This window comes from Chinchilla lanigera, unplaced genomic scaffold, assembly GCF_000276665.1.
Source record: "Chinchilla lanigera isolate Chin_1 unplaced genomic scaffold, ChiLan1.0 scaffold00068, whole genome shotgun sequence".
Taxonomy (NCBI): Eukaryota; Metazoa; Chordata; class Mammalia; order Rodentia; family Chinchillidae; genus Chinchilla; species Chinchilla lanigera.
In genome coordinates this window covers 9,919,984-9,933,511 of record NW_004955469.1, presented here as the reverse complement: position 1 = coordinate 9,933,511, position 13,528 = coordinate 9,919,984, and the positions used below count along the sequence as shown (strand labels likewise).

The window sequence follows — 13,528 nt, the reverse complement described above, 5'->3', positions numbered from 1 at the left end:
AGTAGAGACAAATGAATATCCTGATTCTTAATTCTATTCAAATATACTATGCAAGCATCATTCTTTATGAAAACTCATTTGAATTTTTATCTATGTCATTCTTCAGATACATGTTTTTAAAAGTCATTTAATTATCTTACTTCAATTACTTAAACATTCATAAAGTTAATTCAGTACAGGTATCAAACTTTTAGAAAATGCAAAGCTGATATCTATTGAATTCTGATGTTCAAAAAATAAGTAAAATGCCAAATTTCAACAGAATTTTATTGCTTTACTTACTGCAGAAGGAGCAGCTAAATTTTCACGTCCTCAAAAAAGTACCATCAGTAATAACTACTTCCAAATCAGTGAACATTAATTCAAGGATATTTACACTATTGCCATTTCTATTCAACATTATACTGGAGACTCTTGCCAGGACAAGAAAAAGAGACCAAAAAAAGCACCTAGATTGGAAAGAAAAGTAAAACTTCCATCTATAGATGATATCATTTCGCATATAGAAAATCCTAATGAACCCATGAAAATACTTTGAGCTAGTAAACATTTTCAGCAAGGTTGCCAGACATAAAATAAATCTACAAAACTCAATTTCATGTCTACACACTAACAACAATCAAAAATGAAATTAAGAAAACAACTTCATTTATAATAACATCAAAAAAACAAATTATACAGGAATAAACTTAACAGAAGAAATGTATCACTTATACACTCTAAGAAATTAAAGAAGGCTTAAATAAATGAGAGGATATCTGTTCATGTGTGAGAGGATTTAATATTACTAAGTTGCAATATTACCCAAGATGATCTATAGATTCTAAGTAATTTGTATTAAAATCCCAGCTGGATTCTTTGCAGAAACTGAAAGGTCAATCCTAAAAGTCATATGGAAATGCATGAGATCCAAATAGTCAAATGAATCTCAAAGTGGAAGCAAAGAGTGAACAAAATTCAAGGATCCATACTTTTCAATTCAAAAACTGCTACAATCTCACAGGCATAAAGATAAACATAAAGATCGATGGAGTCTGGACTCTATAAACCTTCATTTTTATGGTGAAATGATTTTTGACAAGGGCCATTCAATTGAGAAAAAAAGTCTTTTTACCACCTTATAACACCCATTAGGAAAGACACCACAGTACCTCCCCCATAAGTGGAGTGAGGATGTGACCACCTATGCAGTGTTGACGGGAAGGTAAAATGGTGTAGCTTCCACTGAAAGCAGAATGGTGGTTCCTCAAAAAAACTGAAAACAGATCTAGCAATTCCACTTCTGAGTATATACCTCCCCAAAATTAAAAGCAGGGTCTCAAAGAAATATTTACATGCAGCAGCAGCATTCACAAGAGCCAAAGAGTAGAAACAACCCAGTGTGCATCAACAGACAAATGGATACAAGTGTGTTATATACATAAAGTGGAATATAATTTAGCCTCAAGAGAAGGGAAATTCTGACATAGGTTGAAACATGAATAAACCTTAAAGACATTATGGTAAAGAAAATAAATTAGTCACAGACAAATACTATGTGATTCCACTACATAAGGTATCTACAGTAGTTAAATTCATGGAGACAGACAATAGAACGGTGTTTGCAGTGGTGAGGAGAGAGTGCACAATGGGGAATGTTTGCTTAATCATATTAAATCTCAATTCTGCAAGATGAAAAAAGTTCTGGGTATTATTTGCAGAATAATGTGACTATTTAATACTGCTGAAATGCACACTTAAAACTGGTTAAGATAGTAAAGTTTATTATATACATTTCACAATAATTAAAAGCTTTTATTTTATAAAAGCATCTGTTCCTTTTTTATTTTATGGAAAAAAGGTAAAACAAAATTTCATAACAAAATAATAGAAGAATAACAATAGTTAATACATCACATGTTGTTATCTTTAAAAGGGTACAAGATATGGGCATAAAATTTCTCTAATCAATATTAGCACAAACTTTGCTTTTTAATGAACTAAGAGACAGTAATAGTATAACTGACTTGCACTTTTTCCCTTTTCCCACCTGTCCTTTCCCTTTCCCCATCCCAGTTCCTTTTTCCTTTTGAACAATTTCTTACCATTTCACAATATCTTTGTACATTTTAGATTTTATTGATTCTTTCAGTTTCTCACACCAGGGAGACAACACAAACATGTGAGTCTGATTTATTTCAGTTATGAGGACGGTCAGTCATTTACCTATAAAAGTCTCAAGTTTGTCCTTCTTTATGGCTAAGTAGTACTCCATTGTATAAAAATACCACAACTTTTTTATCCGTTCCTCAGTTGATGGGCATTTGGGTTATTTTCAAGATTTAGCTATGATAAATTGTGCTGCTATAAACATGGACGCATATATATTGCTGTGGCATGATGTTTTCACTTCTTTTGGGAAAATACCCAGAAGGGGAATAGCTGGGTAAAATGGGACCTCCCATTCTAGTTTTTTGAGGAATCTCCACACTGATTTCCACAGTAGTTGCACCAGTCTATACTTTCACCAGCAGTGGAGAAGGGTTCCTTTTTCCCCACAGCCCTGCCAACATCTGGTATGGGTTGATTTCTTGATGACAATCCTTCTTTCCAGGTCGAGATGGAATCTAGGTGTTGTTTTAATTTCTGTCTCTCAAATGACCAATGATGTTGAACATTTTTTCATGTATTTATTTGCCATCTGTATTTCTTCATCTGAGAAGTATATAGTCATCTCAGATGCCCATTTTTAGATTGGGTCTTTGAATTTGGAGGGGGTCTGATTTTTTTAATTCTTTATATGTTCTAAATAGAACATGCCCCCCCAACCCAGGTTCCCTCCCCAGCCTTATTCCCAGGTCTTTGTTCCCATAGGCCCCCAGCTCCAGGACCCCAGTGTCCTTTGTCTGCCCCTGCCCTCCCCGGTTCCCCACGCCCCACCTCCCAGCCTCTGGGAGGGCCTCCTTTCTTCCTTGTGAGGAGCCTTGGCCTCCAGTGCCCCGGCAGGGAGTACCCTTGCCTGAGGGACAACTGGCTACAAATTCTTCCCACTCTCTGGGTTGTCTTTTCACTCTGCTGGTGATTTCTTTTGCTATGCAAAAGCTTTTTAATAAGATGAGATCCCGGTTGTTGATTCTTTCAAGTATTTCCCAAAAAGCATTTTTTCTACAAATGGTGCTCAGATAATTGGATAGCCACATGCAAAAGAATAAAGTTCTGCCGCTACTTCAAGCCATATACAAAAATTAAGAAAATGGATCAAAAGCCTAAATATAACAGCAAAAACTACAAAAATCTTTGAGGAAGCTTAAGAACAAATTTTCATAATCTTGAATTATGCAGTCATTTTGGTGATAGCAAATTTTAGGTGTTGGTTTGATTGGATTAAGGTACTCCTTAATACCTTAAGGTATTACTGGTAAAGCATTATTTCTAGGCATGTCTGGAAGGGTATTTCCAGAGATCAGCATATCAGTATGAGTAGACCAAGTGGGAAAGATCCATCAGGAATTGCACCAGATGTACCCTGGATTCACAGGTATTTATCCACAGACTAAAAATTCCACCACTGGTTTCCCCAATTCTGAGGCTAACTTCGACATACTATAAGCCATATTATTATTGGCCATATTACAAGCCAGCATCCTAGGTCTACAGCCTGCAGAAGACCTGCCCAGGAACTTCTGAGCTTCCACAATCATGCGAGTCAATTCCCCTTATAAATCTCCTCGATAAATTTAAATATTCTACTAGTTCTGTCTCTTTGAAGAATCCTAATGGTTTCTTAGACCTGAAAGCAAAATGAAACAACAGCAACAACAACAAAAAAAGATAAGCTGGACTTCATCAAACTGGGCTTCAAAGGACACCACCTAGAAAGTGAATCCTAACACATACAATGGGAGAAAACCTGGCAAATTATATACGTGATAAAAGATTCATATACAGACTACGTAAAGAGCTCTTAATCCAATAAAAACACAAATATCCCAGGGCTGGGATAGCACAGCGGTGAGGTCCTTGCCTAGCACTCTTGCAGCCCTAGGTTTGAACTCCAGTACCATCAAAAAAAAAAAAAGACAACCCAATTGTAAAATGGCACAAAGAATGTTAAGAGATGTTTCTCCAAAGAAGGTACAGAAATAGACAATAAACACACAAAATAAGCCATCTGGTAAATACAATCAAAATCACAAAGAGAAATCACTTCATATCCACCAGGATGACCACAGTCAAAAAGACAGATAATAAATAGTAAGTACTGGTGAGGATGTGGAGGCACTGGTACCCCACACACTACTAGCAGGGGTATAAGATGATGTAACTACTTTCCAAAATAGTCTGGTAGTTCCTCAAAAAGTTAAACATACAGTTATTGTTTGACAACCCAATTTCAAAAGAAATGAAAATATTGTACTATAAATGTCCAAATAAAAACTTTTACATGAATGTTTGTAGTAGTATTATTCACAAGAGTCAAAAAGTATAAATAACTAAGGTCCATCAACTGAAGAATGCATAAATAAAGTATATACTCATATACACACAACAAAATATTGAACCTTAATTAAGAAAATAAAAGTACTTGTCTCCTTGGTGTAGGAAACTGAAAGACTAGGTAAAACTCAAAACATACAATAGAGGACAGGAAAGGGAAAGAAATTGCTCAAAGGAAGGAATGACTGAGATGAGGGAAAGAAGGAAGGCAAAACTTAAATATATATATGTGAATAGCTGTGATGTCTGTATTGCTGTTGTCTGATGGCGTATTGAAATGAACAATTAATGCTCACAATTTTTTATGTTCTGATCCACTTTGCATGCTTGTGTCTGGTGGTCTGAGCAACTGATTTGAAGGTAACGATAGGCAATGGAATTACAATGGTGAACTCCTACCATCTTGTCTAGTGAAACTCTCTAATATTGCTAATGCTTTATTGAAGAATTATTTTCTTAATCTGTTTAATGGTTTGAGCAATCTTTCATTCTTACATCTGATAATCTGAGCAATGTAGTTGAGGATAGTGGTATGCAACGTAACAACCACTGCTGATTTGTATTAATTTGTCTTGAGACCCTGTATCACTTTGAATGTTTTTGCTTTAATTTGTTTATGTTCATGATACTGGTATGCTGCTATTGTTCTATTTTTTTGTTTGTTTGTTTCTCATATACTACTCTCTTTTAAATAAAAATAAATAACAAAATAAAATTTTTTTAAAAAAGCACTGATATATGCTATCACATAGATGAACCTTGAAAACATATGGTAAGTGGAAAAAAAAGACAAAAAGGGCCATTTATTATATTATTAAAATTCTTTCCCACTCTGTGGGCTGTCTTCTCCGTTTATATGATTCCATTTATATGAAATGTACAGAATATTCAAATCCATAGATACAGAAAGAATAAGCCAGGCACAGTGGGGCACACCTGTAATCCCAGCACTCAGGAGGTTGAGGCAGGAGGATCACTGTGAGTTTGAGGCCAGTATGGGCTACAAAGTGAGCTCAAGCCAGCCTGAACTGCATAGCCAGCCTGAACCCTGTCTCAAAAAGACCAAACACAAAACAAAACAAAACAAAAAAGATACAGAAAGTATACTAACATAGCAGGAGCTGGGGGATAGAAGGAATAGGAGGGAATGCTAACTGATACTAGTTTTCTTTTTTTCTTAGCAGTGGAAATATCTGGAATTAGTGTTGATGGTTGTACAACTTTGTGACTATACCAAAAACCACTGAATTGTACACTTTATTTAAAGGGTGAGCTGCTTGGTATGTGAATTATATTCTATAAAGATGTTATTTTTCTTAATCTGTTGCAAAAATTTGCCCCATTTTAAGAAATCTGACCTTAAACACTAAAAAATTACAAAAAATTTGCTGAGTAGTTGTGGGTAAATTTATTTTTCACAAATACAACCATCTTAAAGTGCAATTTGGAGAATCTTACATTTAAAAGAACTCTGTAATGGGACTTTTTAAAAGACTATTTTTATAAGACAAATACTCACAAAGATTTCTATTTTTTAAGAATTTTCCCAAACATGTCCTTTTAAAGAGCGTTCTAGGAATATTGAGTATGCATTTTAACATTTCCGTTGATTTCTTTAAAAAATTTAAAGCAGCCAGAAGTATCTCAATATACAATATTTTTAAAAGCAATGCTGTGTACTATGACCATTAATCATGATATGTAAAATTGAATGGATTGAGAGACACCTACAAGATTAGTAACACACAGTTCTGAGTGTGTCTGTGGACAACTGAAATGTAGGCCAGCAAACTGAGGGGAAAAGACCCACTCCAGTGTGGATGGCATTAACCAATGGACAGAATAAAAAAGGAAAGAAGAGTTGCAGCCTTTGCTGTCCCCTTTGGACATCTGTCCTTAGTTTCTTTAACCTGCCAATACACCAGTGACTCTGCAGTGAGCTTCCAGCCTTTGACGGTGGCCTGGGCTGTATTTTTGATCCCTCTTATTCTGTGGTTTCCCACTTCTTGAGCTGGGCAGCTACTGGATCCTCCAGCTTTCCAGAGCACAGACTGCTACTGTGGACTCTTCTGCCTCTAATCCTGTAATCCATCCAATAAATCTCTGTGCATTTTTATATATACATATCATATTGATTCTAGAACCCTAACACAGGTACTAAATTGTCATCCCCTCAACAGAAAGGGTCTTTCAAGGATGAAAGAGCAGGGAAATGGTGTTCTGTGTCTACACAATTTATTACACTATATTATATTATATTATATTATGTTTGCTACAAACATCATAATGACTATTTTTAAAACAAAAGAAAGGGAATTTAAATATCTCTCAGAATCTTATACTGTTATCTTTCAGAATTTCTCAAACTGTTACCTTCAGCCTTAAAGAACTCTTGAAATACTTTGCTTTGATACTCAATATTCTCTTTGAAATAAACTGTAGCATTGTTTTCTTGCTATAGAGAACAGTCAGTAAATCAAAAACGTTTATTAAAAACCCACCAGGCACAGATGTGCACAGTGGACACCTGGGGAGTTACAAGGAAGTAGGAAACATAACACCTGACTTCAAGGCAGAGAGGGTGGAGTAAGAACCAATACAAATCATAGAGAAGAGCAATGACATCGCATTCCCTTTATTTCATCACCCTGAAGGTGATATGAACATTGAGTACAGATTATTTGGATACTGCTTAGTTCAAATTTTTCACAAAAAGGAAGAGTAGGCAGGAGAACCAAAAAATAAAAATAGAATCTGAGGTGATACAAGGTGAGTTTTAAAAAAAAGAAACAAAACACCTAGAACGTGTGTGTATTATAACCACCTAACAACAAAATGGTAGTTTCAAGTCTTATTTTGCATTACTCCCTGAAAACTTCCAGGTTATAACAGTAAGATCAAGGGAGCAGAAGTTCTTTTCTTTCAAAATGCATATCTAACATGATTCATCATATGACACACACATGAAATTACAGGAATTTCAGGTACAAGTAGCTTATTTACTTGTGCTTTGGCAGGTGACACTCTTCAGAAAGTATCAGCTGCGTCTCCATGAGCTCCAGTCCCCAGAGCTGACAAGTAGACTCTACACCCTGTTCCCCAATTACAGAAGATGTGGCCTGTCCATAGGCTCCTTTTCTTATTATTCACCAGTGAACCATTACCACACCACTTTCCATCTCAGAGTTTAAGTAACTGTCAGGAAAACACAGTTTCAAAGAAACAATTCAAATTATTCTTCTCAGTTGCTACATTAAATGACTACTTACTGAAACTCTAAGTATGAAAGTAAGTGTCAGACCAGAATCTTGTAGAAATGTCAAGACGAAGGAAATTCAAAAAGTAAGGCAGGTTCAAGCAATGGTTTTAGAAGACACTGGGGAGGTGATTGATTGCTAGCACTAACTCCTAGACAGCGTTTCCCTACACTGGAATTTAATCTACCACCACTACCTCGCCAATTCTTTTCACTGGTTAAAACTTTATGAAGTAAGCTTAATTTCTCTTTCATATCATAGCACTTCAGTTATTTGAAGGCCATTCTTGTGACCTCCCTTTCAACCTCACCATGAGTCACCTCTGGCCTTGGGTAAATACCCCAGTTTATTGCATTACTGCTCATTTAACTTGGTCTGAACTCCTTTATCACCCTACTTTCCTCTCTTTTTGAATGTGTACCAGTTTATGCATCACTTTCTTCAAGGAACTAAATGTAAGCTTCTAGGCATAAAGAGGACAGAAAGAAGAAACTCCATGCCTTCCAGTTAGATACTAAGTTTCTACTAACAAATACCACTGCAAACTGAAATCACTTTTCTGTTAGCCACATCAAGGGTGTCTTGTACTATGACTTCTACCAACTAAAAGGCCCAAGACTTTTTCATATATACTGCTACTAACCTATAGATCCTTCATTCTTAATCGGGATAGCCGAACTTCAGAATCCATTTAGGATTTACCCCTATTTTATTTCAAACTTGTTAGATTTACCTATTTACATCCCGTCATAACATTCTTACATTTAACTCCAGTTTAGGGTTATTACCACTCACAAATAAACTGGCTCAGCATGCTCCTGGAAACCTCCCTTTAGGGCACTCACAGTTCAATTAACCAGTACCTCTGGTGCAGTCATTTTAAACCAAATCTACTCAATAATACTATGAATGTGAAAATTCATCATAAGGATATTATCAAATCAAGGAAGTTACTAATGATTAATAACTAATTTGTTAATGATTCCATCCCACAGAACACTTTTTATCTTGAGTGGTAGACTTTCTTTTCCAATATTAAGGAAAAGAAACTGTAAGGAATTCTAGTATTTGAAAACATGGATTAGGCTCTATAAAAAAAAAAAAAAGGATGGAAGTATGGAGTAGTTAAACTTAGGACCTTTCAGTCTGTCTCTTTGCTTGTAAGAGTTCTTTCTACCATGGCCTTCTCTCAAGACTTTTAGGCCATTCCAAATCTTTCTCTGCTACTCCAAGTATCTTAAGTAAAAGTTGTAACAGAAATAACAATGTAAACTAAATACTCAATGTTAAACTTTTTGTTGGTTCAGTTCTGTTTGGTTCAGTCCAGTTTGGTTTGGTTTGAGACAACGTCTTGCTAAGTAGTTCAGGCTGGCCTTGAACTTACTAGGTAGCCCAGGTTGCCTTGAATTGGCTGCAACCTTCCTGCCTCAGCCTCCTGAGTCTGGAGTTACAGGCATGGACCACCATGTTTTAATTTGAAGCTTATTTATAGTCATATTCAAAAAGTAAAAATAAAGAAGGGGAAATTAAATTTTAAATTTAAATTTTTTATTACTACATGTTCATAGTACATGTTTACACTGCTTTCATAGAGTTGGTATATGTGCATAATACATCTTAATTCCTGTTTTCATTCCGTTTCCTTCCCATCCTCCCGCCTCCCTCCATCTTTTAATCCCCTCCCCATTTGAGACAGCTCTAGCTCCCTACTTCATATTATCTATCTTTTATTTTGCTCTTTATTTTTTTTTACATTTTGCTCTTTATTTATAATTTGGGTTTCTCATATGAAAGAAACCATGTGATTTTATAAGTTTGTAGATATTCTTCAAAAAATTAAAACTAGAAATTCTATTTGAGCCAGCTATTCCCCTTGCAGGTACCTTCTTAGAGGAGTTAAAGACATCATATTACAGGGATACATGCATACCCATATTTATATGAGCTAAATCTTTGAAGCAGCCTATATGTCCATTAATAGATGAATGGATACTCTCTTACACAGGATGGGTTTTGTTAAAGTTGTCAAGAATAAGGCCTACTTTAAGAGATACCAAGTGAAGTTTAGAAGAAGACGAGAGGGCAAAACTGATTACTATGCCCGGAAACGCTTGGTGATCCAGGACAAAAATAAGTACAACACACCTAAATACAGGATGATAGTTCGTGTCACTAACAGAGATATCATTTGTCAGATTGCTTATGCCCGTATCGAAGGGGATATGATAGTCTGTGCAGCATACGCACATGAACTACCAAAGTACGGTGTGAAAGTTGGCCTAACAAATTATGCTGCAGCATATTGTACTGGCCTGCTGCTGGCCCGCAGGCTTCTCAATAGGTTTGGCATGGATAAGATCTATGAAGGCCAGGTGGAGGTGACTGGAGATGAATACAATGTGGAGAGCATTGACGGTAAACCTGGTGCCTTCACCTGCTATTTGGATGCAGGCCTTGCCAGAACTACAACTGGCAATAAAGTTTTTGGAGCCCTAAAGGGTGCTGTGGATGGAGGCCTGTCTATCCCTCACAGTACCAAACGATTCCCTGGTTATGATTCTGAAAGCAAGGAGTTCAATGCAGAAGTACATCGGAAGCACATCATGGGTCAGAATGTCGCGGATTACATGCGTTACCTAATGGAAGAAGATGAAGATGCTTACAAGAAACAGTTCTCTCAGTACATAAAGAACAATGTAACTCCAGACATGATGGAGGAGATGTATAAAAAAGCTCATGCTGCTATACGAGAGAATCCAGTCTATGAAAAGAAGCCGAAGAGAGAAGTTAAAAAGAAGAGGTGGAACCGTCCCAAAATGTCCCTTGCCCAGAAGAAAGATCGGGTAGCTCAAAAGAAGGCAAGCTTCCTCAGAGCTCAGGAGCGGGCTGCCGAGAGTTAAACCAAATTTCTATGAAGATTTTTCAGATAAAGACCAATAAACTTATTCATCAAGCAGCTGCTTTTGTATTAAGCTCTTGTTATAAGAGTCTAGGGAATAAACTGAAGCAAAGGAGTTGACGGGTTTTGTTTTCTTGAAGAAACAGGTGTAATTTTTTCCAGAAAAGAAACATCTTGGGTGTTGACTCCAGCAAAGTTCATACTTCTTGGGCTTCTTTTCCCTCTTATCCCTCAAATTCTAAGTTTGGCAAGCAACAGACCAACAGTGATCACTAGAAGTATTTCTTCTGTTCATTTATTATAACCAGATCATTAGTGGGAAGAAAACATACCTCAAAAGTACAATCTTGAAGGAAACAACTGGTGGTAACCCATGGCTTTCAATTTTGAGAGCAAATGAAGATCACAGATTTAGTACACTCATGTTAACTAGGTTAAACCTCTGAGGAGAAAGTATACTAGTGCCTTCAGACTGAAGAGGAGGTGTCTTTTTTTATGGAGATGTTGAAGGGTACATGCCAGATCTCACTATGAAAATACATGGAAAGTGACCAAATAGTAAATTTTGCGTATGTGGGAAAAAATAATTGGGTGGATAAATTTACATGCATCTTTTAAGAAACAGCCCTTTAGTCCACAGGAAACACTGAAAATGGGAAATTGACGGTCTTTGATGATTTCTTTTAGTCCTGTTCTTAACAGTTAAGCACTTTCCCCACAGCTCAAATGCAGGATAAATGGGTTTTGGGTATGTGGCCTCAAGATGTCAGTTTTGCAGTTCTGGGACTCAAACCCAGGGCCTCAAGCATGCTAAGCAAGCACTACCATTGAGCTACATTCCCAACTCAAGGGACTGTAAACTTGGTAGGCTTAGCTGATACTAAGATGGGCTCACCCAGCTTTATTTTGAGACAGGGTCTTGCTGTGCAGCCCAGGCTGGTCTTAAACTCACTATGGAGCCTAGGCTGGCCTTAAATCTGTGGTGATCCTCCTGCCCGAGCCTCCCGAGTGCTGGGATTACAGGCCTCTGCCACTGCGTGCAGCCCCATCCAATCTTTAGGCTAGTGAAAATTTGATTTCAGCCACTAACATTGCTAATGGTGTATTGTCAAGTAGAATACTTTTTCAAGTTAAAAACCATTCAGGGGATGTTTGCCAGCTATCTGTGACATTTGATGTCTGAGGTTAAAATGTGTAAATCTATGGTGTAATAAACCATACTGTTAACCCAGTATGGTTTTATAAAGGAGTAATTTTAATGAACCTGCTTTGCAGTCTTGTTAATGTGCAAATGTTACCATGCTAAGACATTAGTAAATTTGTGTAAGTTTTAAACACCTTCAGTGCAAACTGCCCAGCAATGGTATTTGGGTAATAAAACATTCACTGTTGTTTATGGAATGAGGTGTTTCACAGCTTTTTTTTTTTTTAAGTCACCACTCAAAATAGCCCCACAGTGCATGGAATTGGCAAATGTAACAGAGCTTCTAAAAGCAGGAGTTGGCACGTGGTGGTGTGTGCCTACAGTCCCAGCGCAGAGGAGGCTCAGGCAAAATCACTGGAGTCCAGGAGTTCGTCCAACCTGGGCAACAGAACAATACCCCATCTCAAAAAACAAAGGAGTGAAATCTTGTGTGCCCAATGTTACTTCCACAATTGTGTGTATTTAAGATGATGGCTCCTTATGCCCCTGAAGGAAGGATCTGAATCAGAAGCCATTCTTTTGAATGCTCTAAGTGGATATTCAGAAATGGTAAGTTTCCTACTATGGTAACAATGTCCAAATTAAGAGTCATTTGTGTAGGAAATTTTCTTCCACAATAGTGTCTTTAGGTTATTTAGTATTAAAGAGTGTTCCATTTCCATTTGATTTGCTGTGACTTTGAGAGCAATACAGGAATAAAGCTGCTTTTCTAATTCTTCACGAATTTCACTTGGAGCACCACGCAGTAGGTAGTCTTTGAGTAACTGACAGGCTTTTGCCAAGTTTGGTTGTATTACTTCTGAAGTACACTTCATGGTGTTCTGATCACAGCTAGTTCTACAATCCGTGCCATAAACGCAATCCAGGTCAGACTCACAGTGACGATCCTTGATAAGTTCTTTCAGGTTTGTCTCTGGCACAATTTTCCTCATATCCACCATTTTCAAGTCATACTTATCATTATATCCTAGGTTTCTGGCACTAGTGTCACACATAAGAAAGTTTCCATAGGGGCCGTGGAAGACATCTTCCACGAATTCTAGAAGTCCTATGGCTATTTTCGCCTTTCTAGGCCATGATGGTGTGAACAGCTGATCCATAGTTCTTCTGAACCCAGACGGAATAAAAAGTTCAATGACCCATGGGAGGCTCATTCCATAAAGAGAGGTATACTCGACACTTTCCATCACATAGAGGTCACCGCAGAAGCCCATTAGTTTGGGGGTGTGTTCTTTATCTTGAAGTATCACCATGAGAAGAAACTCATTTAACTGGAGGAGTGCCCATGCTGACTTGGCTTCTCCCAAGGACACCTGGCCATCTTTGTCTCCGTCAGCTACCGTCAAGATGAGATTAACCAGTTCAGACAGGTTTCCTTGGTCCCCTAATTTTGCCTGTCAAGACAAGAATCTGGCTGTTACACAGAAGGAATGAAGAGTATCTCCTGTTTACCATAGTTGCTGTCTGGGCAGTACTACCATGCTAGTCATAATCCTGCTACTGAATCCCCATAAAGAAGTTTATATGTTACATCTCCAAATGTGATGCTTTTAAAGGAACTTAGGATATATTTATGTAACTGCAATACACCTTTCCGTTTTTTTTTTTTTTTTTTTTTTGTCTTTTTTTCTTTCTGAGACAGGGTCTCGCTATGTAGTTCAGACTGGTTTTGAACTCACTGTGTAGCTGAGG

At 37.1% G+C, this 13,528-nt stretch overlaps 3 protein-coding genes across 6 annotated transcripts in view; 1 reads left to right on the top strand and 2 right to left on the bottom strand.

Moving 5' to 3' along the window:
* Bre (brain and reproductive organ-expressed (TNFRSF1A modulator)) overlaps positions 1-13,528 on the bottom strand; it is a 415,144-nt gene that overhangs the window by 313,120 nt on the left and 88,496 nt on the right. The gene's annotated exons all lie outside the window — the stretch shown is intronic.
* Positions 9,724-10,752, top strand: LOC102009036 (60S ribosomal protein L5). The gene has a single exon (XM_005400516.2). It carries the CDS (start codon positions 9,740-9,742, stop codon positions 10,631-10,633), a length of 894 nt encoding a protein of 297 aa, XP_005400573.1. The 5' UTR covers positions 9,724-9,739; the 3' UTR covers positions 10,634-10,752.
* On the bottom strand, positions 10,910-13,230 carry LOC102009370 (protein FAM69A; the record flags this gene model as incomplete). Its single annotated transcript, XM_005400517.2, is given in 1 exon segment — positions 10,910-13,230. A coding segment is annotated over 1 exon segment (813 nt), but the record flags the coding sequence as incomplete, so codon positions are not given.